At 44.0% G+C, this 21,724-nt stretch overlaps 3 protein-coding genes across 3 annotated transcripts in view; all 3 read right to left on the bottom strand.

Annotated features, from left to right (window-relative positions):
* Positions 1–1,259: 1,259 nt before the first annotated feature.
* Positions 1,260–4,682, bottom strand: LOC113577348 (NLR family CARD domain-containing protein 3-like). Its single transcript, XM_027009943.2, has 6 exons — positions 4,379–4,682; positions 2,488–4,186; positions 2,277–2,360; positions 2,096–2,179; positions 1,820–1,897; positions 1,260–1,587 (listed from the first exon to the last, which is right to left on the bottom strand). Exons 1-6 carry the CDS (start codon positions 4,680–4,682, stop codon positions 1,260–1,262), a joined length of 2,577 nt encoding a protein of 858 aa, XP_026865744.2.
* Positions 4,683–5,019: 337 nt separating this feature from the next.
* Positions 5,020–19,629, bottom strand: LOC113577334 (ADAMTS-like protein 1). Its single transcript, XM_027009923.2, has 13 exons — positions 17,749–19,629; positions 15,395–15,421; positions 14,842–14,971; positions 13,022–13,232; positions 12,527–12,706; positions 11,828–11,981; positions 10,305–11,322; positions 10,041–10,168; positions 8,806–8,905; positions 7,915–8,101; positions 7,408–7,517; positions 6,962–7,188; positions 5,020–6,665 (listed from the first exon to the last, which is right to left on the bottom strand). The coding sequence occupies exons 1-13, from the start codon at positions 18,182–18,184 to the stop codon at positions 6,559–6,561; spliced, it is 3,015 nt and encodes a 1,004-aa protein (XP_026865724.2). The 5' UTR covers positions 18,185–19,629; the 3' UTR covers positions 5,020–6,558.
* Positions 19,630–21,229: 1,600 nt separating this feature from the next.
* Positions 21,230–21,724, bottom strand: part of LOC113577336 (ADAMTS-like protein 1) — a 69,613-nt gene continuing 69,118 nt past the window's right edge. The window contains exons 13-14 of the mRNA XM_027009924.2: positions 21,439–21,586; positions 21,230–21,318 (exon numbers count right to left, since the gene is read on the bottom strand). Coding sequence (XP_026865725.2) covers positions 21,230–21,318; positions 21,439–21,586 — 237 coding nt within the window. The remainder of the gene's footprint in view (positions 21,319–21,438; positions 21,587–21,724) is intronic.

Here is a 21,724-nt window from a genome sequence, read left to right as displayed (position 1 = left end):
CCTTTTCTAGCCACATTCCCTCTCCTTGTAACCATACAATCACACTTATCCAGTCTGAATGACATTCCCATGTCACCACTGTGGATCAAAGGCACAAATCTCCATTCCCGTAGCCAATATGTGCTGGCAAATTTTGGGTGACACTGCTTCTGAAACCACCTACACATTTAGTAGAGTCTGATGCATCGTGGTGACTACGTGGGAGTATAGTGGCTGTTTCATAATGTGATGATGAATCACTGGAAATAATGATTTATTGCTACATTACAGGGATATTGCACGGCTATATTACCAAGAAGATATAGCATTGTCATCTTAGCCTTTTTCTCTTGTCCTTAATGAATGGCAACTGTCTGTTTTAGTTCATTTCACATTTGGTGTGAAATTTCTTTAGAAGTCAGAATGGCATGGAACAGGAATACAGGATCATTTATTTATTTAGCACCTTTCCCACGCTCAAGGCCTATTTCCATTCATAGAATAAACACATTGAATACAAAAGACCATACTAACAGACACATGACTCATTACACTGGATCAATGACAGTATAGTGAAAACAGATGAGCTTTTAGCAGAATTTCAAATGAGGACAGCATATGACATCCCAAACAAGCTTTGCTATTGACTTCCATAGGGTCTACATTACAGAGCATTCATATTCATGAATATGTATTCATTGTCCTGTCTGGGCATCTCCTTTATTTGTAGCCATAAAAGGATGCTGCATCTGCTGTATGCAACATACAGTGATGGCAATGACAGTGACCATTCAAACACACTCACCTCCTCCCCTAGTAGTTACATGCTTCTTTCTTTTTTAAGGGATTAAATCCCTCTGAAGTCTAAGACATCGCTGTGATGTGTCAAAGCATGCTGTACAACTATGATATTTAAAATGGAATTTACAATACTATACACAAGGTTAAAGAAAACGGCATGATATGTACATAGACTACAAAAATCAGATAAATAAGGAGGAAACGGGCTCAACTCCGCAACTCTGTAATAATCAGTTCCGTAACCATCAGTTCTGTTGTCTGTTCAGACATGCTGCAATAAAATCTTCTTATGCAGGTTTTTCTACTTTATTTCACCACAGAATAATAATGGCAAATGTAAAAAATAAAACATAAAATGTAAACATATCACGGAAAAATAAATAAAATACTACCAACAATTAATTGTAACAATGTTAATTTAACATACTGTATATAGTAAAAATACAACAGCTTGGCACTAAATCCTATCAGTGTGAAATCTACAAGTTCAGGATCGCCTCAAACTTCACGAGTTTGCGCCGCACGTCCTCCTCCAAGCACTGCTCGATGCGAGTCCTTATCAGCTGGGTCAGGGTCCCGAAGAAGGTCCTCGCCCAGGAGCTCTCGAGACTGCAGAGAGAGATGTCGCACACCTTCTGCAGGAAGGTCACCAGCTTCTCGCTGCTACTGACCTCACATCTCTGGAGGACCCACTGGGCCCAGCCCTCCCACATACTGTCATCTGTGAAGGACACAACGAAGCACTGGCCAGGGTAGAGGCTGTTGAGGCGCTCTGCTTCATCATCAGTGACATTGTTCCAAATGGCACTGAAGGAAAAAGAAATCATAACCAAAATAAATGTGAAAAGGGCAGATAAGTGGTATTGTGCTTTATGGATATGTTCAGCTAATCAATAATGAAACAAGAAATTATGGTGGGCAAGCCCCCCTATTGGTTCCATCTTACATTTTAATTTCTATGGTTGCTTTATTTACTAATGGCACCTCCGTAATACATTATTAAGCATATTATTTTAGCCATTAAAATAGCATTACTTACACGACTCTCGTCAGAGGACATGGTGTCAGGTCACTTAATGATGTCAAGCCTGCAAAACCGATTCTGTTCCCTTCCATCCTGAGCAGAAATGTAGCGTTAGAGCACAGTATCGGGCCCCCACATCATCAGATCTCTGGTTAATTTGATGAATACACTTGACATTATAAGATTTTACATTAAAAAAAATATATATAAACACATGGATGAATTCTTTGCAGATAACAAAGGAAGTTTGCTTGGGACAGAACGTTGCTAGATGTGACCGTGTCCACTCACCATATCTCACTTAGCTTCTTTTTGACCTTGATGGCTTTTGTGAGTACCGAAAGTTCCTCGTCACCAATGTCTGTCCATCCTAACCTATATGTATAAGGTCACGGTGAAGCAAACCGTCCGAATAATAGAATACTGTAGGCAGCAAGTCATAAATAAGACTTTAAAGGCGTGAAGTACCTACCCTATTTGTTTTAAAGTGTCAGATGCTTCCAGCACACCAGCAACAACCTTAACTGCTTCCATGTCCAGACTGTTTTCTCCAAGCCTATGACAAATATAATAGGCCAGAACACGCCCTTCTGTTAACTTGTACTATTTAGAAAAATCTCAATTCAAAACCTCACACATACCTGATCTTTAATGTTGTGCATCCGGTTTGAACTTAGACTTACCATAAATTCTCACACCTAAGCAGGTATGGCTCTAGATCTTTCAGAGCTTTGGCGCTGGTGTTTGTTCCAGTTAGGTCCAGTTCAAATATAGTCATCTGAATTTCACTCAGAAAGTATTTTACAGCATTGTGGTCCATAAGGGAGAGAGAAACATCACTGAGGTTAATGCGGAGACTTTGCGGCTGGAGCTCTTGGATCAGTAGAACATCTTGTTGCTCCAAAATACAGTGCAAATGTGTTAAAATGTAAGCTCCATTCTCACACAAGGTCTGTGTATCGGACACAAGCCTGATCCTGAAGGACTGCATTTTATCTTCATGCATCTCAAACCCAATATTTCTGTTAAGCAATTCCTGGTTCCTCTTGGACAGGAGACCAGACAGGAATCTTGCAAACAAATCCAGATTCCCCGTCGTGCTTTCAATACTAGAACCCAGTGTCTCTGATAAGGGTACATCTGCCATGGCAGAATAAAGTGCTGCAAAGAACTCTTGAATGGTGAGGTGTGTGAAGGAGTATATGTCTTCGGTACAACCGGGCTCCTGAATAGATGTCTTGTCCAGGAAGGTGCTTACCATGGCACAGTTCATTATTTCATCGTCATTGCTATAAAATAGAGTTTCTTGTTTCATTAGTTTCTGATACGCTAATCTGCCCAGCTTTATTAGGATTTTTTGCAGGTGTTCTTGATCCTGTATTCTGCTGTTGACATTTAATGTTTCAACTCGATTCTTCATGTGTGACTTGACCAATGCCAGGAGGTACTGCACATAAATATCTGTCATTGTCCTAGGGCTGGCTGTGGAGAGACAATCACTGTCTTTCAGGATCCTACACACAATATGGCAGAAGGCTGGTATGTAGCAAAGAGTGAGCATCAGTTCGTTTGCTGCCACAGTGTCAAACATTCTAGAAGCTACATCCTGGTCTTGGAAGAAACGCTGGAAGAAGTCATGGATCTCAGTAGTGGAGAATCCAGTGATGACAACAAAGCAGTCAATGGCTCCAACAGGAATGTAGCCAACAGCCATCGGCCTGCTAGTCACCAGCACAGAGGCTCTGGGTAGGAGTTCTCCCAGTATTAAGCTGGACAAGACCTCCGGCACCTCACCCTCCTCATCAATCTCAGTCAAAAAGACATCCGCATCGCAGGCTCTGTAGTGTTTGAACTCATCGAAGCCATCCAAAATGATCAAGAGCTTAACGTCATTTTCAGTGATGGTGTCTAGATGTTTAGCAAGATGTCCATTCTTACGGAGAATCAGTTCCCGAAAACTAATTGGCCTCCTGATGAGATTTAAGTCCCTGAAAGTCAGGTGAATGATGAAGTCAAAAGATGTATACTCCTTGTCATTGCTAAAATCACAAAGAATCTTCTGAACAAGGACAGTTTTGCCAATACCTGCCACCCCAGTTACCAAGATCTTTTTGTTTGGCTGCATGCCAGTTTCATTGGAAAACAGTTGTGCAGGTTTGATAAACTTTTCTGATGCTTTTTGCTGAAGAGAAATTCGCTGCTGTCCAAAGGTTAAAACCTCATGCCTTTTGATCTCTAAGCTGTGGTGGCCTTTGACTATCAGAAGGTTAACATAGTGTTCAGAAAAAGGAATTTTCTCTCCATGGCGTGTGTTATAGTAGAGCATGCTCTCACTCCTGCGTTTCAGGGCAGCTTTATGTTTTGCAATGATCTTTTGGTAGTCTGAAACACATTAAAACACGATATAGCTACAAGGTGTCCAGCTTAAAGAGATAATGTTTTCAGGTTCAGCATAATTGCTTGTTTATTATTACAATAACAAACATGCAACCCCCCCCCCCCCCCCCCCACCTCATTTTAGACAACTGACAAAACATTGATAATACTGGTAAGAACTGCCATTAAGTCACTTGCCTGTTGTCTGTTCCCATGGCTGTTGAAGAGTTTTAAGGCTGGGCTCCCAAAGATAGCTACAGGCAGAAACAAAGACTTTAGCCGCTTCTTCACCCTTACAATCCAGTATATCCAGTACCTTGCGGACCTTCCCACGTGGCCCCTTCTCAAATAGCACGTCTTCTCTGTCATCTCTACTGAAAACGTCTTTTGTGATCAGTAGGTCCACAACTGAATCAATGTGCCACTCAAGTTTGTCAACAAGAAAAACACGAATATTCCTCAGGGTCTGCAGGCACGATTTAGAAGTTGTAGTTTGTGCCATATGAAAACTGTTTCCCCATAAAACACACGCGCACACAAAAAATTATGCTGCAATTATTTATAAGCCGCCTATTGCCCACATGTCTGTACTGGTTGCATTTACAGAATATCACGTTACGCAAATAACTCTGAGCTAACATCTAAAATGAGGAAGTCAAGCACTGTAGTATTGTTTGCATGGTTTTGACAGTTCATTACAAGCTTGGTTTGTGCTTTAAATGTGCCCTTTCAAAGTAAGAGTTTGTCCTTCTAAGGAATTGTTTATTATTCCCAAACAATAAACAATAAACACACATGGGTGTACCAAATAAAATTTAAATACATTTGCAACAGTGAAATGATGTAAGCCACTTTATTATTTCAAATGTGACCTGTGACCTTTGACATTAGCGCTAGCCCAGACAGTCTGGGACACTTGCATGCACTGACTTTTCTACAAATTGAATAGACTGAAAAGTGCATCAACAACATCACAATTTTCATTTACAGACCAATTGCACTTATACAAATCAACAAAGTAATAAATAGTTCTATAAAGACAGCTAGCAATGTAAAAAGGTAAAAAAATAAAATCACTCCCTCCTCCCCAAAAAGGTTTTAGCAGTATTTTCAGCACATGAGTGTTTGCTTAAACATTAAAACTTTCAAGTTTAGTTTTCAGGGAATATGCAGAAAACATTTCAAGGTGACACAGAGTAACAATAGCACAATTGCGAGTCATTGAATTTCGTCTGGATATTTTCTGGCAGTGTGTCATGAGTTGAAAAGGAAATCTTTCTTTTTCTAAAGCACTTTTTATGTATCTTTGGTATGCAACTAATTTTAGCTACACGTAGATATGTATTTGACCTCAAACTTTACCCAACAGCAATACCTATTCAGGGAAGAGGGTACTAGGTAGAACCATACTATATTGATAAGTGGTTAAGTCTTAGCCAACAAAATGACATACTGATAATTACAACAATCTATAAAAGAGTGACAGAAATAAAAGCAAACAATAATAACAATAAGAAAAATCAAGCCACATTTGAACATGGACCTGGAAATCATGAGTGCAAAGCTGTTGGGGTTCCCATTCACTACTGAATTCTCATTTTTAATACTGGGCAATGGGGTTAATTTCTTCATTAATAAGAATCCAAATCTGATAATTATAAACCTCTCCACTGATTTAAGATTTTTTAAAAGTAGCACAGCATAAACATTAGTGCAGCTTTAAATTAGTTATTAAAATTTTTGGATTTCTACTCCCATTTAAATTTCATTCAGCAGGGGGTATATGTTTAACTGGCATGCTGTGTACGCCAATACATTTTCACTGGTTGGTTGGAAAGGAAAGGAACTAGCAAACTCCTTTAGTTACCCAATGAAATAAACAATTTTGCTGACATTAAGAGAACCTTTTTTTTTTTTGTTAAACACAATTACAAGAAATCCTAAACCTCCACTGAACCCCTGCAGATATTCCTTTGTGCCCAGAGGCCACTTTAGATTTACGGACGACTGAGTCTAGGATGTGCAATCCAGTGAATTTCAACATATCTATCATCTCTATGGACCATCAGAAAGGCGGTCAATGCACAAAGAAAAGGGGAGAAAAAAAATTATATATATATATATATATATACACACACACACACACACACACACACAAACACTTACATCAAAGCCTTCACTGAAGTCAAAGTCAATTACTAACAATTTGCATCCAGTCTAGTCCCCATGTGTTTTTAATGGGACTAATCAATGGATCTGAATCACTGCCAATTTCAGACATCCTTGAATCCCTCTGACCCTATAGCCTCCGCTGGGTTGTGTGCCGGGCATGGAGGTGGTGTTCTGGCTCTGCTTTAGTCTCTGCTCCTGTATGAGACTCAGGTGCCCTTGCAGGATCGACAGCAGCGTGCTTTAAACTGGGGTAGAGGGCACAGCTGCAGTTGGCGGACCTTCTCACAGTACCGTGTACTGTCCTGACACTCACCTGTAAACACAGTGTCAGTGTAAAAATAATAACAATTACTATTTATAAAGCACATTTAAAAAATGTAATTGAAATACAGATTGCGATATGATTAAAACAATTTGAAACACTAAAACAATTTGTAGATTAATAAGCCTTATGTATTAAGGACAGGTATAGCTATGCAACATCTCAGTGTATTGGCAAATACACCATGGTTTTCAAAAATGCTGTACCGCTGCCTGTTTCATTGCTGCTCTGAACATCTGAGGCTCTAAATGCACTGTGTGATTTAAGGACTGGCTTGTCGCTTCTACCTGTACCTTTCCCACAGGACAGGATGTTGCAGCGTTGCCAGCTAGCGGGCCGACGCCTCCAGGCGCACTGCAACTCCCGGGCCAATTTCCCACTGCGGTGATGCACACATGTAACATGGCGCGACTGGAAACCATGACGACCACAGGTGGCTGTGCACTGAGTCCATGGCCCAACGCGCCACTGCAGAGCACAGGCCTGTGTAGTGCAGTTGCGGTAGGAGGAGGGTCTGAAAGAGACGAGCAAAAACCGGTATTTCACACCTGGTGAATCCAATATGGTCAGTAAGGGATTCAGCCACTATTCGTCGGCCTCACGCCTGAACTTAGACGAATGTACAGAGAGTATGAAGAAGACTCAAGGCAAGTTATTTGCTGAGTACGATAAAGGACACATATTAAATAAGGATATGTATAACCGAAGCATATGCTTCATGCGCTTAACTTGCCTGGGCTGACTGCTGCACAGTTGATTGGCCACTCTTGTGTTGTTCTTGTCTTGGCAGAACACATGTCTATGCTGCAGAGCCTGTCGTGGTCCGACACATTTCCCATGACACTGAGAAAATGCATTATTGATGTCGTAAAAATCATAACATTGTTGAATATATAGCCAATGCCAATGATTTTGTATCTGTTGAGTGCTACTGATCAAATCTGTGTATAGATAATCTGTGACAACATAGCCAGCTCTCCATCTTTCAGGAACGTTCTCATGAAGCTACACACACACACACACACACACACACACACACACACACACACACACACACACACACACACATATATATATATATTATACAGACCTAAACCATGTGAAATCCTATTTATTTAGTATATTCTGTATATGATAATAGCAGGCAAGTCTCCAAGTACTTGGTTGCTCAACAGCAGAACTTATGCTTCTTACTCATGGTATCCCACACAACCATTGCTAGGCATCATGCATTACTCACAGGGCCCCATGACACTGTTGTCCATCCAAAGCAGGGTTGGGAGTTACACAACCTGTTTTCTGCAGGTCTCCTACCAGCTGCCGTACAGGTCCTCACTCCTCCTGCAAGCCCTAGACAGGTCACACTGCGACTCTGTAGCCCACCACCACAACTCACAGAGCAGGCGGACCAGGAAGATACCTGCCACCTGATTCCGAATGTAAAAATGCAGGAGATAGCAGTAGACAGCAGTTAAAGACCGAAAGTTGAGACAAGTGTGGGCGTTACTAACATGCATTAGGAATGGAATGCATGCATGGTGACTACTTGGAATTTTACTTTCAGGTGAAAGCAGAAGCTCATATGTCAAGGATGAATGGGAGGTGATTTTTTTTTGGTTATTGCCTTTGAGGTAATGACTGGCCAAATTAGAGAGGAAGTTCATCACAGGACTGAGCAAAGGAAAGCCCAGTAAAACTTCCATCAGCTTCATCTTTCTACAATTCACTACTCTCTTAATTTAGTCCTTGTCAGCTCTCTTGCTTCAAGAAAGGAAACACAATATCTACTTCACCATTCAAGCCATGCTGAAGACCATTTTCATTAAGTGAACATTTTCATTAACTTAATGAACACCATTCATTAACTAAACGGGTTTATCAATCTATAGCTTAACAATCTAAAGGCAATAGTTTGTAACCACCCACACCTTTTTTTTTCCCTTTTTTTTCCTGTTCTTAACATACTGTTGCTATCAAATGATTACATTGTTATATTTCCCAAAAAGCACCAATGTTCAATACAAAGATCCACTTGACAAATCATTGGTAAATATCAAAGGAGAATTTTTATTTAAAAGTAACAGGGGTAATTCAGCAAAACCAAAAACACCTTGTAGTACCCTTGCTGTACCTTTGGTGGCAGTGATGTCCATGGCAGGAGTTGAATGACTGCACATTGTCTGAGCAGAAAGAGCTGTTACTCTCGCCAGAACCAGTTACACAGCCATTTTCTGTGAAGACAAACAAACAAGAAAACACCCCCTTACTAAAGTAGACAAATTCAATTGCTGCAGTCAAGCTTACAAGCACAACTTGAAAAAAATTACCTAAGGCCTCCTAAGATCAAAAACAGAATTAGGCACAGTACCTAAGGACAGTGAGGACAATCCTTACTTAATAAAATCTTATGAGGTAGTTCTATACAAATCTATAAAAGTGACAACATCCTGTGTCTCAACTGTGTTCCAGCAGAGAAATCACTCACACGGTATCCCCATGAACCATAAATAATGAAAATAAATAGAACCACACCAGACACCGTCTTCCAAACACTTTATCTCCTCAGCCTTATTCAACGTGCAAGAAAGTAAGACATGACTCACAAGGATGCAGTGAGGTGGTTTGGATACTTTTCAGCACTTCAGACCTTCTTATCATCTCCATTCTGATTACGTGAGCAGGGGCACTCCCACTAACCTGCTTTGAAATAGCGTCTGGATTTTCTAATTGTTGATGGATGAGGAAGAGAGTCCAGCGTGTCAGGAAAGGCCCTTTGCCCTGCATCTACGAGGACCACATCTAATCATCAAGTCACCGCGGCTCATGGCTAGCCTCTGCTACATGTCGCAGGCATCCAGCACTGTTTTGTACGAATCCCAGCGGGTATTACAGACAGGAATTCAGCAACCTCCCCCTCAGGGTCACCGTATATTCTGCATTAGCAGCTACACAGTGAGAAGGTTGTTTAAAGCATGCAGAGCTATGTGTCTGTGCGAGTCAGATGAGGAGATTTGAGGGTCATCCTTGTATGTCTAAGATCTTCCTGAGAGATATCATCATTTACACCACAAAATGTCTTTAATCACATGGGAAATGTAATAAACGCATAACTCTAAATGCGCTCTTGTGTTTTACTCCAGAGCATGTGATTTACTGGCTGCAAAAAAAAAAAAGCTTGCCCTTTTCACATCCCATTGAATTAGGATTGCCAACTAAGTGTGAACTAAAGCTCACAAATAGCCAGCAGACCCTACATTGAAAAGGCAGATCTCAAAGAGACCCTTTTAAAGGAGTCCTCATACCTAGAAATGCCTAGGCCAAATGGCACCGAGTGCTGACAGCTCTGCGGTGCGGGATATGTTTTACCTGTTATTTGCACTCGAGATGACAGCGAGGTGGAGCCCACACGATTTGTGGCTCTGCATGTGTAGAATCCAGAGTCTGTTTCCCTCGGGGCCTCAATATGCAGGGAGCCATCTGGCATCAGGCCTACTCTGCCACAACACAGAACACACGACTACTGAAAGCAACACGCTCACAATCCATTAGAGTGTCACGCAATGCTTTCACCAGCCAGCCGCGTCTTAGCGCTGACTCGGTGGCCCAGTAGTACAGAAGGTCCACTCCTACCTGCTGTGGTTTGTCAACTCCATCCCCTCCTTCGTCCAAATGATCGTTGGTTGTGGGTTGCCCTGTGCTTGGCATTTAAGCTCCAGCCTAGTGACTTGTCTTGGGACCACAACAACGCCACCAACATGGGCTACTATTTTATGAGTTAATGTGTGGCTTCTTGAAGGTTTCTGTGTAATGACTGGGCTTCGGAAATGCCCTCTCCATTGTCTGGTGGAATGGGATGCCAGTAAATCAGTCTCTTGAGAAATGTAACCCTGCGCTGACAATTCTGGTCTCTCATGGGGTTCCAATGTGGATTCATTGTTCTCCCCAGTATTCTTAGATGGATCCCCTAAGAGTTGCATGAGAAGCTCATGCGTCTGGAGCTCCTGGAGGCTGCCAGACAAATTACTGGTGATCTCATCGAGCTTTGGCATATCTGCCACCAGCACCTGTGGGGCCTGAGATTCCAAACTTGTGTCCTCCTCCTGAAGGGACCCATTTTTCTCAGCAAAATGCAGCAAGAGCAAATCCTTCAGGTCAAGCAAGTGCTGCACGATGGTGTCATAGCGGTTAAGAGAGAGCACCTCTTTAGCTTTTTCCTCAGGTGTGGATGACATCTGGAAGGTCTTTGGGGAACTTTTAACGTCGTCTGTGACCCACAGGTCAGTTTCTGACACCGACACCTTCTGCTTGTTGCCAATAAGCTTCAGAACAAAACTCTCCTGTGTCTGCTCAGCGATACAAGTGTACATTCCCACATCTGAGGCACGGACCTGCTGAATCTTGACGTAACCCATGTGAGATATAGAAACATGAGGCGGGAGTGTCAACGGTTTTCCGTCCTTTAGCCAGCGGACGTGGCCCTTATGAAAGTGGCGGGTCGGGCAGCGGAGCACTACAGATGTCCACGGGAGTAAGTAGGCATATCCACCCACCACTAAGTGTAATTTTGGACCTTTCCTCCACTGAATATAGACCTTCTGCTGAGCCAAGATGGTAGGTTTTGGTTTGGCAACTGCTGGCTTGAAAGTCTCTGCAAAGAAGAGCGACATGTTCTGTTAGTGAGAGCCAAGAGATCATCTGCTGATGCACTGATCCACCCCCACCGAGCATAACTAAAAGGTGGAGTGAAAATGTCAAAAGTACTGTTTAAACTTGGAGCTGGGAGACCAGTGGAGGTCTTTCACTCCTCTGGCAAAATCCATTTGGTTCTGCAGTGCTACGACTTCATTTCTGGTCTCAACCTTTTAGACTGTCCTCAGACTGCTCCTTCAGTGCTCTGTCTCATCTCCTGCCACATACTCCCTTACTTCAAAAAAGCTAATGAAGAGCATATTTATTTGCCTTGTAATCTGGATGACACTATAAACAATTTAGGACATAAAGAAATGTTATAAGACAATAGGGTGTTGGAGAATGCTACGTGTGTCTTAACCTCAGCCTGCAAGGATTCATCACAGTCAGGCTGGAATGCACATAACACATGCGGAGTTCTGTGGTCTGAAAAAGTAGCTGGCATCGGGCCAAGGATCTCTTACTCTCGCAGGGTCCGGTGGAACATGATCGAGCAGTGGAGGGCTTTGGGATGGATGCGCAGGCCTCAGGGAGCACAGTCCGGTACTGCCCACTTGGCTCCTGCCTCCTGCACACCACTAACAGCCTCTGGGTCCCTTCTCCACAGGTTGCTGAGCACTGGACAAGCAACAGATAGCCGTCCTCATTCGCTATGCAGGCGACTGTATTCGGTAACGTGGCTATGGTTAGCATTACAGTGGCCAGGAGCCATTTTGCTAACCCCACCATGAACTGTGCACTTGTTCACCAAACGTCGAGAGCATTCCTCAACTCTGATGAACAATGGCGAGTTCGCATACATCAGCCAACGTGGCGAATGACGCTGCAGACACCGGTACATCCGCCTATACAAACTGCATTATTGCCCTGACATAACACTTAAAAATGGCTCTATTACTCAACTGTGATGGAAAACCAAACCAAGGAAGTAGAGGGTCATGCTTGGACATACCTATGCACTAATATTACTATACCTCACTTAAGCCAGTGAGGATATTCAAAATATGGATAAAATTATTTAATAGCCATTTAGACAAGTGTTTAAATGTGACAGTACACAAAACACAATAAAACAGCATGTTTCCTGTAACTGCCCAAAAAGCATGAGTAGAAACCAGAAACTCAAGCTCAGCCAACCTACAAGAGAAACACATATGCCTGACCTGAGTCCAGTTGGCGAAGATCCAGTGGGCAGGGCAGTCTATCTGGCCACAGGCCTGCTCTGCGGGCAAGCCTGGAGATGGACAGAAGGTTTCAGGCAACTCCAGCACACTTCCGTCTGCCATTCGCTGCTTGCAGGTCACCTCCCTCTTCTGACTCCCTCCTCCGCAAGTTTGCGAGCACTGTGCGGAGACGAAGCAAACTGAGCTCATATTGCGTCGGCTCCCAAGGCTAAGACCCAAGAGGGAAGGGATAATTCTAAGGTTGAACGTTGCTTTATATTGGTAAAGGATCGTGTGGGCTTTGTTCAAATAAGCATATGCAACTTATTTTAGATAAACTGATATGGATGCTAAGAATATAAGGATTTTGTGCATACTATATGGTGATTTTTGATCTTGGACATTTTTTTTAAAGCTCGGAATGAAACAGCGGATGGAAATGCGCATCTTGAATCTTTGGGGGTCTACAAAATCGGCGTCCGTCCGACGTCATACCTGAGTCCACTCCTGGACATCCCACGTGGGTGGGCAGTCAAAGCGGTTACAGGCCTGGACAGAGGGAGGCTTGGGCTGCTCGCACTCCTCGTCTTTGATGCTCTCGGTGCGGTTGCCGTGCGCTCTTCCTTTCGGGACGCAGCTTACGGCGCGCGTCTGGAGGCCGACCCCACACGTCGCTGAGCAAAAGCTCCACGCCGCCGCCACCCACCTGGAGAGACACGGACACAGGGCTTCAGTGGCGAAAAGACTCGGCTCATTAGATTGGGGTTAGGCTAGTAAGCAATTAGGCTAGTAAGCAATTATTGAGTTGGTTTGAAATGGAAGTGAATATACGTTCACGGGGGGGGATGCGGAAAAACATCGAGAGAGCACCGCCGCAGTTCATGAAAACATGGGAATGAGGTTCCCTGGGACATGATCAAATAGCCAAATGCTCACAGCATCGTAGATATTACGGTCCCGCTGGTGCCTCTGACCTTGCAGCCACCTTCTTACCCCGCGCTGGAGCACGCTAGCACCTCCTACCCTTTAGGACCACCAGCGGGTGACCCCGGCCCCCTGCCGGAGACCCCTGCTGCGTAGCAGCCGATCGAGGACTCCCCCAGTGATATGACAGTTCAGGCTGGAGGAGAAAGCTGCAGATTTTCCTTTACAAGAAAAGCAACTCAAGAACGGAAAGGCCACTGGGGCGCAGCGGAGGACGAGCACTGGCCAAAGGAAACAAGCAGAACACAATGTTTGTTGTGCTTGAAAACAAACGTAACACTTGGAAAAACAGGCCACAGAAAGGCAAAATGCCTCTGGGTTTTTATGTGTGTGGCTTGAGGTGTGGAACACCAGCACATTAGGGTATGGGATTGGGGGGGGCTTGGTTAGATTTTCCAGCCACAGGCCACTGCAATTGCTACTTTACATTCTGCGAATGGTTTGGATATTTTAACACTGGGAAGTTTATTGCCATAATATATCTTTTCTCACAACAACTGCAAAATACATGAGACAGTAATTCATTGCTTTAAAAAAAATAGCATCTCATTATGTTATTTATGGTTCGCCAACTTTTTTCTTTTTTTTTTGGTCTTAAACATTTGGTCTTAAACATATACTCTCATAGTACTCGAGAGCTCTCTCTCACTCTTTCTCTCCTCGCTCATTTCATCCTCTTAACCTGCCACTTGGAAGCTCAGCATGTGATGCTTGATTGAGTGGTGGATGCAGGAAACGTGTTTAACAGATGAGCCTCTGAACCAGAAACGGCTCTCCTCTGTGCGCAGCCCAGGGCCGTGCCGAGGACGAGCAGTCGTGGCTACTACACCACAGCCCTTCTAGCGTGCTGAAACCCAATGCTGGAAGTGTCTGTCCCAAACAGCACTGCCCCAGCATGGGTGTGCGGCATTCATTTCCTGGCTTTGGAGGGGAGCTCCATTCGTTTCCACAGACTTAGCATGACAGTCGACTCCCAGAGGCACCGACATTCTTATCAAATTATAAGCACAAGATTCTTATATTTGCAAATCTTTGCAAACAAAGAACATGGATGTGTATTTCTCTCTTTTTTTTGCAGATACATTTTATATCCGTAACTAAATAATAGCACCATCGTCCTCTGTAATTGACCTTAGCCATAATCTATACATTTTTAAAAATTGGATACAATCAAAAGGTGAAGATCAGTGAAAGAGACCTCTTTAAAAATGCGCAAAGGCATATCTGAGACTGCCAAACTACAGATTATGAGTCATATCAGATTATATAAGGTGGATCAAATGTCTTTCCAACTCAAATGTTTACACGTTCTAGCTGCTGTGGCTCCTTACCGGGGTGGACAGGGCCTGGTGTGGCAGGCCTGTATGAGCTGGGGAGGTCGTCGGGCGCTCACACATTCACGTTCGTCTGCGGCCTCTCTGGTTTGCTTGTTCAGACAGATCACCACTGCCTCCTTCATCCCTGAGGAACAAGTTGTGAAACCACATCAAGCACGAGGCTGTGGGCCGTGTTCATAAAACCGAACGCCCGATTTAACGTGACATTAGCGGCAAATAGCGCAGCGGTAACACGCTTCCTCGTGCCGGTGTGTTTTACCTTTGGCGGGATATGTGGGGTCGAAGCATTTTGGCCTAATTTGCATATGACTTTTGAGATTCATAACAGAACAGCTCTCTGCAAAAAATGCTACCTGAACCTGTTTGACAGCAAATTTCTAAGCAAGAAGGCAAGGTAGACTGGATGCTCTTTTCTCAAACAAAGTCTGGTGATACATGCAAGTCATCAACACAACTGACAAATTTATGTAAAAACATCACTGGCCCATGTCTGGAAAAAGCACGATGGCCAACTTTACAACTTCAATAGTAGAGGAAGGTGACTTACTTGAGCAGGGTCTCAGAGTGCCACAAGCTTTTGCCATAAGAAATGGAAATATAGATGTTACAGAGGAAGGAACTACAAACAGATGAAGACTTAGGACAAGCATAGTTTTGTTGCTCTGCCATGATTTAAAAGAAGCACTGAAGTCACCAGTTCATGTTTGTGTCATCTGTCTCTTGATGTGGGTCTTTAATAAGCATTGACTCAATTGCATGTCAGTTTTGATTATTATTATTATTAGTTACATTTATACTAAAGGATGCTTCACAGACAGAAATCAGCTTTAACAAACACCCTAGTCCCCTGGGGAACTGCATGAGGTTAAGACTAGGACAGACACATCATATTCATACAGGACAATTTAGATTATGCAATACACATAACCTCCATGTTTTTGGAAGGTGGGAGGAAACCAGAGATCCTGGAGGAAACCCACACAGACACAGGGAGAACATAGAAACTCCACGCAGATAGGGACTCGAACCCAAGGCCCTAGCACTGAGAGGCAAACATGCTAACCACAAAGCCAACACAGGAGTTCAACATCGTGCCGCACATTTTGTGCGGTGTAGCCCAGCTACTGTAAAGTTTTATGAGTTGGGTGAGTCATAGCACAAACCATCAGAGAGAAAGAGAGTGAAATCTGATAAAGGATCACTCACATGCCCATGCCTTTGAGGCACCATGAAAAAATAAATACATATACAAAAAAAAAATCATAATTCCAAATGAGGTGATTTGTCCTTTCAGCTACTTCATGTAATATGTCACTGTGCATCACTCATAATAGGCCATGCTGCAACAACAACCAACAAGAACAGCCATTGATGGTACTGTTGTCCCACATGATGAGAGCTGCAAAATTCTACCGTCGACTGCCGTGACGGAACCTACAGAAACTTTGAGCAATGCCAAAATAAACCAGGGCTTCTTGATAAGCACATTACAGAGATAAGAAGGTGGAAATGGGGTGGAGAGAGAGAAGAGAAAGAGGCCATTATTAAGGGAGGTGGTCATAAATTTAAATGGTGAGGATGTTAAGAACGATATGGAGACAGGGCAGGAAAAGCCCGACGTTTACGGCGCCCAGGACAGCAGGGATATATCTCTGTGTGTCAAAGGAGGAAGATGAAGCACAGGGCGCCTCGTCTTCTCGAGCGCCGGGCTGCTGTATGCGCAGCTACAGATGTGGAGGAGTCTGTGCCATGGCGAAGCTTGGACAGCACACTGAGTGAGTATATTAGTGCAAATGTGCTGGCACAAAGGTACACACACCCACACAGATGTGCACGCACCTGCATGTGCATGCATGAGTGAGTATATTAGTGCAAATGTGCTGGCACAAAGGTACACACACCCACACAGATGTGCACGCACCTGCATGTGCACACACGCACGTGCATGCACGTACGCCTGCGCACACGTACACGCAGACACAGAGACACACACAGTGACGAAGCATCATTAGCAGAACACATAAAATGATTCATTGAGTCCTAATCTAAACACTCCCTGATTACATCCATTGGGCCAAATTAACGTCAAAACAAGCAAAATCCTGCACAAACTAATCCAAATACCAGACACACTAGCTTTTAGAACTTTCCGGACCACTGCAAAAGCCCCAGTCCAATAACCCATAAAGTTCTGAAGTTGTCAGCGATGTCAGCGTCAATCATGAGGATGGAACCTGGTGTCTCCCACAACAAAGGACCTTTAGTGTGCGCGCACACGCACGGAAGAGAAAAGAGACCTCAAGATCATTTTGTAATCAATATGAGAAAGAACAGTGACAATGAGATATTCACCACAACAGCAACACAAAACGACAAACGTTTCCATCTGAAAAACTTGGACGGCAGTAACTGAGCTCCCACAGAAATTTCTTTTGACTCAGCATGCTGGATTTGAAATAAAAGAAGCACTATGTAGTTAAAGTGCAGTTTAAACTCATAGATATATCCTTATTACATGAAAGCATACTGGAATTGCGTCTCTTTCTATGCACAGCTCCCCAACTGTGAGGGAAGCAAAGATTGTCGGCAAGCTGTTTGTCATCGCATTAATTTGCTTATACACAAGAGGGCTAACAAAGGCCCTGGAGTTGAATATAGGTATAGCATTTTCATACATACAATGGGTTTAGAAGAGAAAGGTACATATAAAGCTTGAAAGACTCAGGGATGAAGTCTTATGGACAAACAAAATAAAAAGATTTAACATATATACACACACGTGTATATATATATATATATATATATATATATATATATATATATATATATATAAATAAGATAGTTGACATAGCCCTATGTGTAGTTAATGTACCATCCTGAGATCTGAAAGAAATCACCCACCTCCGTCACAGGTCTCTGAGCATTCTGTGAAGCCCTTGTACTCCCAGTCGTGCAGCTCCTCTCTGCCGGTGGCTGTGGTCTGTGTCCTGTCGTTGTCTGCCTCGGCCCTCACGCCTTGGCAGGGAGCGCGGTAGCAGGGCTGGCTCTCCGCCGGCTTCGGCCCCTCGCACTCATCATCGGGCAAGTCGGCCACGGCCTGGGAGAAGGAGAGCAGCACCTGGCACCTCACCGTCCGCCTCTGGGTGCCAGCGCCGCATGTTCTGCTACAGGGCCCCCAAGAACCTCGGATGAACCTGGAAAAACACACACGCATGTGTACACGCACACACACACTCTGGTATATGAAATCACCACACAAACCGGCCCTAATAAAAGAGCCTCTTTCAGAAGCCGGGTCGCTTCTGGCGAGAGCTCCGTCCTCACACATTTTAATCATTTGCAGCTAAGTTCATAAACCGCTCAAATGTCTCTGAAATCCTGGCCTTGCTGTAGCTCAGTTGACAGCAGTGAGCCTTTAGGGCCAAACACTGTCGAATAAACAGCTTGGATACATCCTTCCAATCCTTAACGTGGAAATACTTTTGAGATCAGCATTTTTATTATTGCTTCCCGTGAAGCTTTTCCTATCATCAGCCTGAGACACAGAGCCACCACATGTCCGTTTAATAAAAGCTTCAGAGGAACGCGAGCCTGATCTCATTTTCATTCTGTTTCTAGCTTTCAAGTTAAAGACAACAGATCAAAATAATGTTCTTTAATCTATGCCTAGATGATGAAAAAAATAAATAAATCGCAGTACTCTAGGAAGACAAATCTAGGTCATAAAGTGACCCTGTTAGTTAAGGTCAGAGGAAGTAATCTTAACAGCTTGTCGACATTATCTGAGCTTCACCTGTGAATCTGAGTGGGGCAGTTAGGTTGGGTAGTGTCCAGTCAAATATAAGTGGCTTGAGTGCTTGGGAACTTTTAGGATCAGTAGCCACTCATCTAACCCTTTTGGGTTTACACTAGTACTGCCGTCTTCTCCTACTACTATTGGATATCTCTGGCAGTTTGGAATTGCGGTTGCTACAGATGGCAAAAATACACCACAGATTGGCACTGCCGTTAGCCACAGGTGCCAGCTTGTTTGGAGCATTAGCTGGGCAACTCTGCGGGCATCACTGGCCGTATCCTTCTCTGTGCGGGTACTGTCTGATCTACCGGCCTGCTGTGCCTGCACACGTGTTGCGAAGGATGACACATTCCACACACATCGCTCTCCCGGTCTCCTGCTACTATTGCGCAACAGCTGGAAAAATGGACTGTCCCGTGGCTTTGACCAACCTGGAAGAATGGCAAATAAAGGATTATTGAAAACAGTCTTCAGCCAGAATTGGTAGCTGTTCTCCTGCCGACTATCCCTTTGATGTCAGCTAATAAAAACCAACAAAAAAAACCCAAAGAAAAATGGTCTGGCATTGTACCCCACAAGCCTGGAGTTAGCTAAATCCCAAATAAGAATCAGGTCTGTTATTTAAGAATGCTGTGAGAAGATGATGAGAGCACTTTAACTGTCATCGGCTACTTAAGGCATAGGGCATTGCCTTGCCCTGTGCAGGATGCATGCCATCCCTGTGGAACCCCTAATAGGAGCGAGAGTTGGACTCGCTTTCAGATGTCCTCTGATCTGCCGCGATCATGTCTCTGAGTGGTGCGAGGTTTTCGCTGACTAAACTGCGAAACCACAGCACAGCCCGGACTCCTCTCTCCCACGATCCTTTGCAACAGGAACCCTGGCTTGAGGTCCTGCTGTACCCGAGCGAGCACTCAGGCACGTTCTACATGGCATCCTCTCCCATATGTCCAACACTTTGGCTTGCGTGCATGTCGTCAACGGTGCAAAACTTTATTCATTATTGGCGGTACCCCCCTTAACTTACGCCTGCATGGGTGTGGCTTCACCCATGTGATAATCTTTATATACATGACTTGGATCCACTTCCAGGACCGATTGCTGTATTGATGAAGCTAAAAGTCTCATTCCATTTGACTTCATCTAAGCGTCGGTGTCACGGGGGAGGCTCAACGTTCAGTCATAGCAGCAGAAGTGCACGGTCAACCCTCCAAATTCAATATGTTTCACCATTGATCCCCACAAGAAACTGATACGGTGATTTTGAGTGGTATCCGAGAGAACGGCAGGGTTTAAATCTTGGCAGCGGAGGTGCAATAAGCCTAACGCAGGAATGTCCACCCCGCTCCGCTTACGGCTGTAGGACTGCACCCATATGGCAGGCAGATATTATTGTTGGCTTCTGGGCAACAGAATATTATGCGCCGTTATTTATGTGCTTTTTGGGGAAGACATGCCTCTCACAAGGAACAGAATCGTGTGCTTTGGCATCGATCGGCGCTCTCACACTGCCCGTTCTCCACAACGCTGAGAGAAACAGGTTAGTGAATGCTGAAGTGTATGGAGTATGGTCTAGTACAGTTACCACAGCAAATATATGAGGTGATTATATGAAGGCAAAAAAAACAAGCAAAAGAAAAAAAAAAAACGAGGTGGATGTAGGTGATTTCTGAAAAGTATAAAAATTTAATATCTACTTCAGTAAAATGTGCACTTTTTTTTAACGTACATTGTCCAATTTGCTGAAAGCAAAATTTTGCAGTCCCTTTAAAAAGATCCAACATTCCCAAAGCCAGAAAACACAGCCTGTGTTTGCCCCTTTACAGTTTGAAGAATTTCCTTCAAAATCACAGTGGTTACGGCAGCACTGCTTTAAAACGAATTGAATAACTTTAATCTTCCAAGGTCTATATAAATCATTCTTTGCCTCAAAATGTCATGAAGTCATACAACAACAATCGCCCCCATAAGGTTCTCGCATGACTGCCAAATTCTACAACTTTTGTGGGTTTCACCTAAAACGATGTGTGTTACCGGCAGCAGATATTAATAGAGTCTACCTTCATTTCTGTTAACCGTTGTGTCTTGGCCTGGGGTCTTGAGGGCTAGGGAAACCCGGGGGCCGTGCACGCATCTAGGTTCGGTTAGTGCATCTGCAGCTGCTGCCGGGCCCCGCTCCTATGTATAACCCATCACCCCGCCCAAAAAGCCCTGATGGTTTCAGCAGGACATCTGTTCGCACAGAGCTGTGGGCCACCCCACCCCCCACCCAGCCGGTTCACACTTTTCCTACCGCTTTCATAATTTAAAGGACCAGGTGGCTTGCTACAAACTCTTTCCCTGATCAAATTTTCCCTTTAACGCCTTTGGAACGTTCGCGACATTCTTTGTTTAAATTTCCGCCGAGGAAATGACGGATTTGGCCGTCTCCTTCTTTAAGGGCATACGGAAGCGTGAAGACTGCAGAAAACCGCTTTCATATTCCCCCGAGTCAGTCAGTGAGCGCACGGCCTAACCTCCGCTATAGCTGACAAGGACTTGCAGGTATATGGTGAAACTTCGGTGTGACTCTGCAGGCGGGAGCGCTTACGTTGGGTCCTCCGACACAGCTGTGTCTTCCTCCAGTTCTATGGCCTGCTTGAACCAAGGTGGCTCTGCTTCCACAGGAAGCTTCTCTAAAAAAAAAAAAACCCAAAAAATGTACACACTACAAAATATTGTGAAAATATTAGGTACTATAATAAAACAGTTGACTCTCATTTCTGCAGCGCTCCAAATGGAGCAACGATGCCTACCTATGGGCTTGTAGCAGGGCACAGTAACCAGGCACTCTTCCTTGATATGCGGCTTGGTGGTGGGGTTGCAGCCTCCGGCATGCAGGCCTCTGTGATCAATGCAAAGGACCACTCTGTAGCGCAGGCCTTGTCCACACGTCACCGTGCACTACGTAGGAGACACGTTCAGGACATATACAGCAGGCACAGTGAGATCAGTAACGCAACCCGTATAGGAGTCCTGTTGGAGGACAACCGAGCCAACCACAGGGGTTCGAAGTGGGTGATGGGCGAAAAAATAAATAAA

Source organism: Electrophorus electricus, chromosome 19 (genome assembly GCF_013358815.1).
Source record: "Electrophorus electricus isolate fEleEle1 chromosome 19, fEleEle1.pri, whole genome shotgun sequence".
In the NCBI taxonomy this organism is placed as follows: Eukaryota; Metazoa; Chordata; class Actinopteri; order Gymnotiformes; family Gymnotidae; genus Electrophorus; species Electrophorus electricus.
Note: the sequence above shows the minus strand (reverse complement) of the source record. Positions and strands in the feature narration are given on the sequence as shown.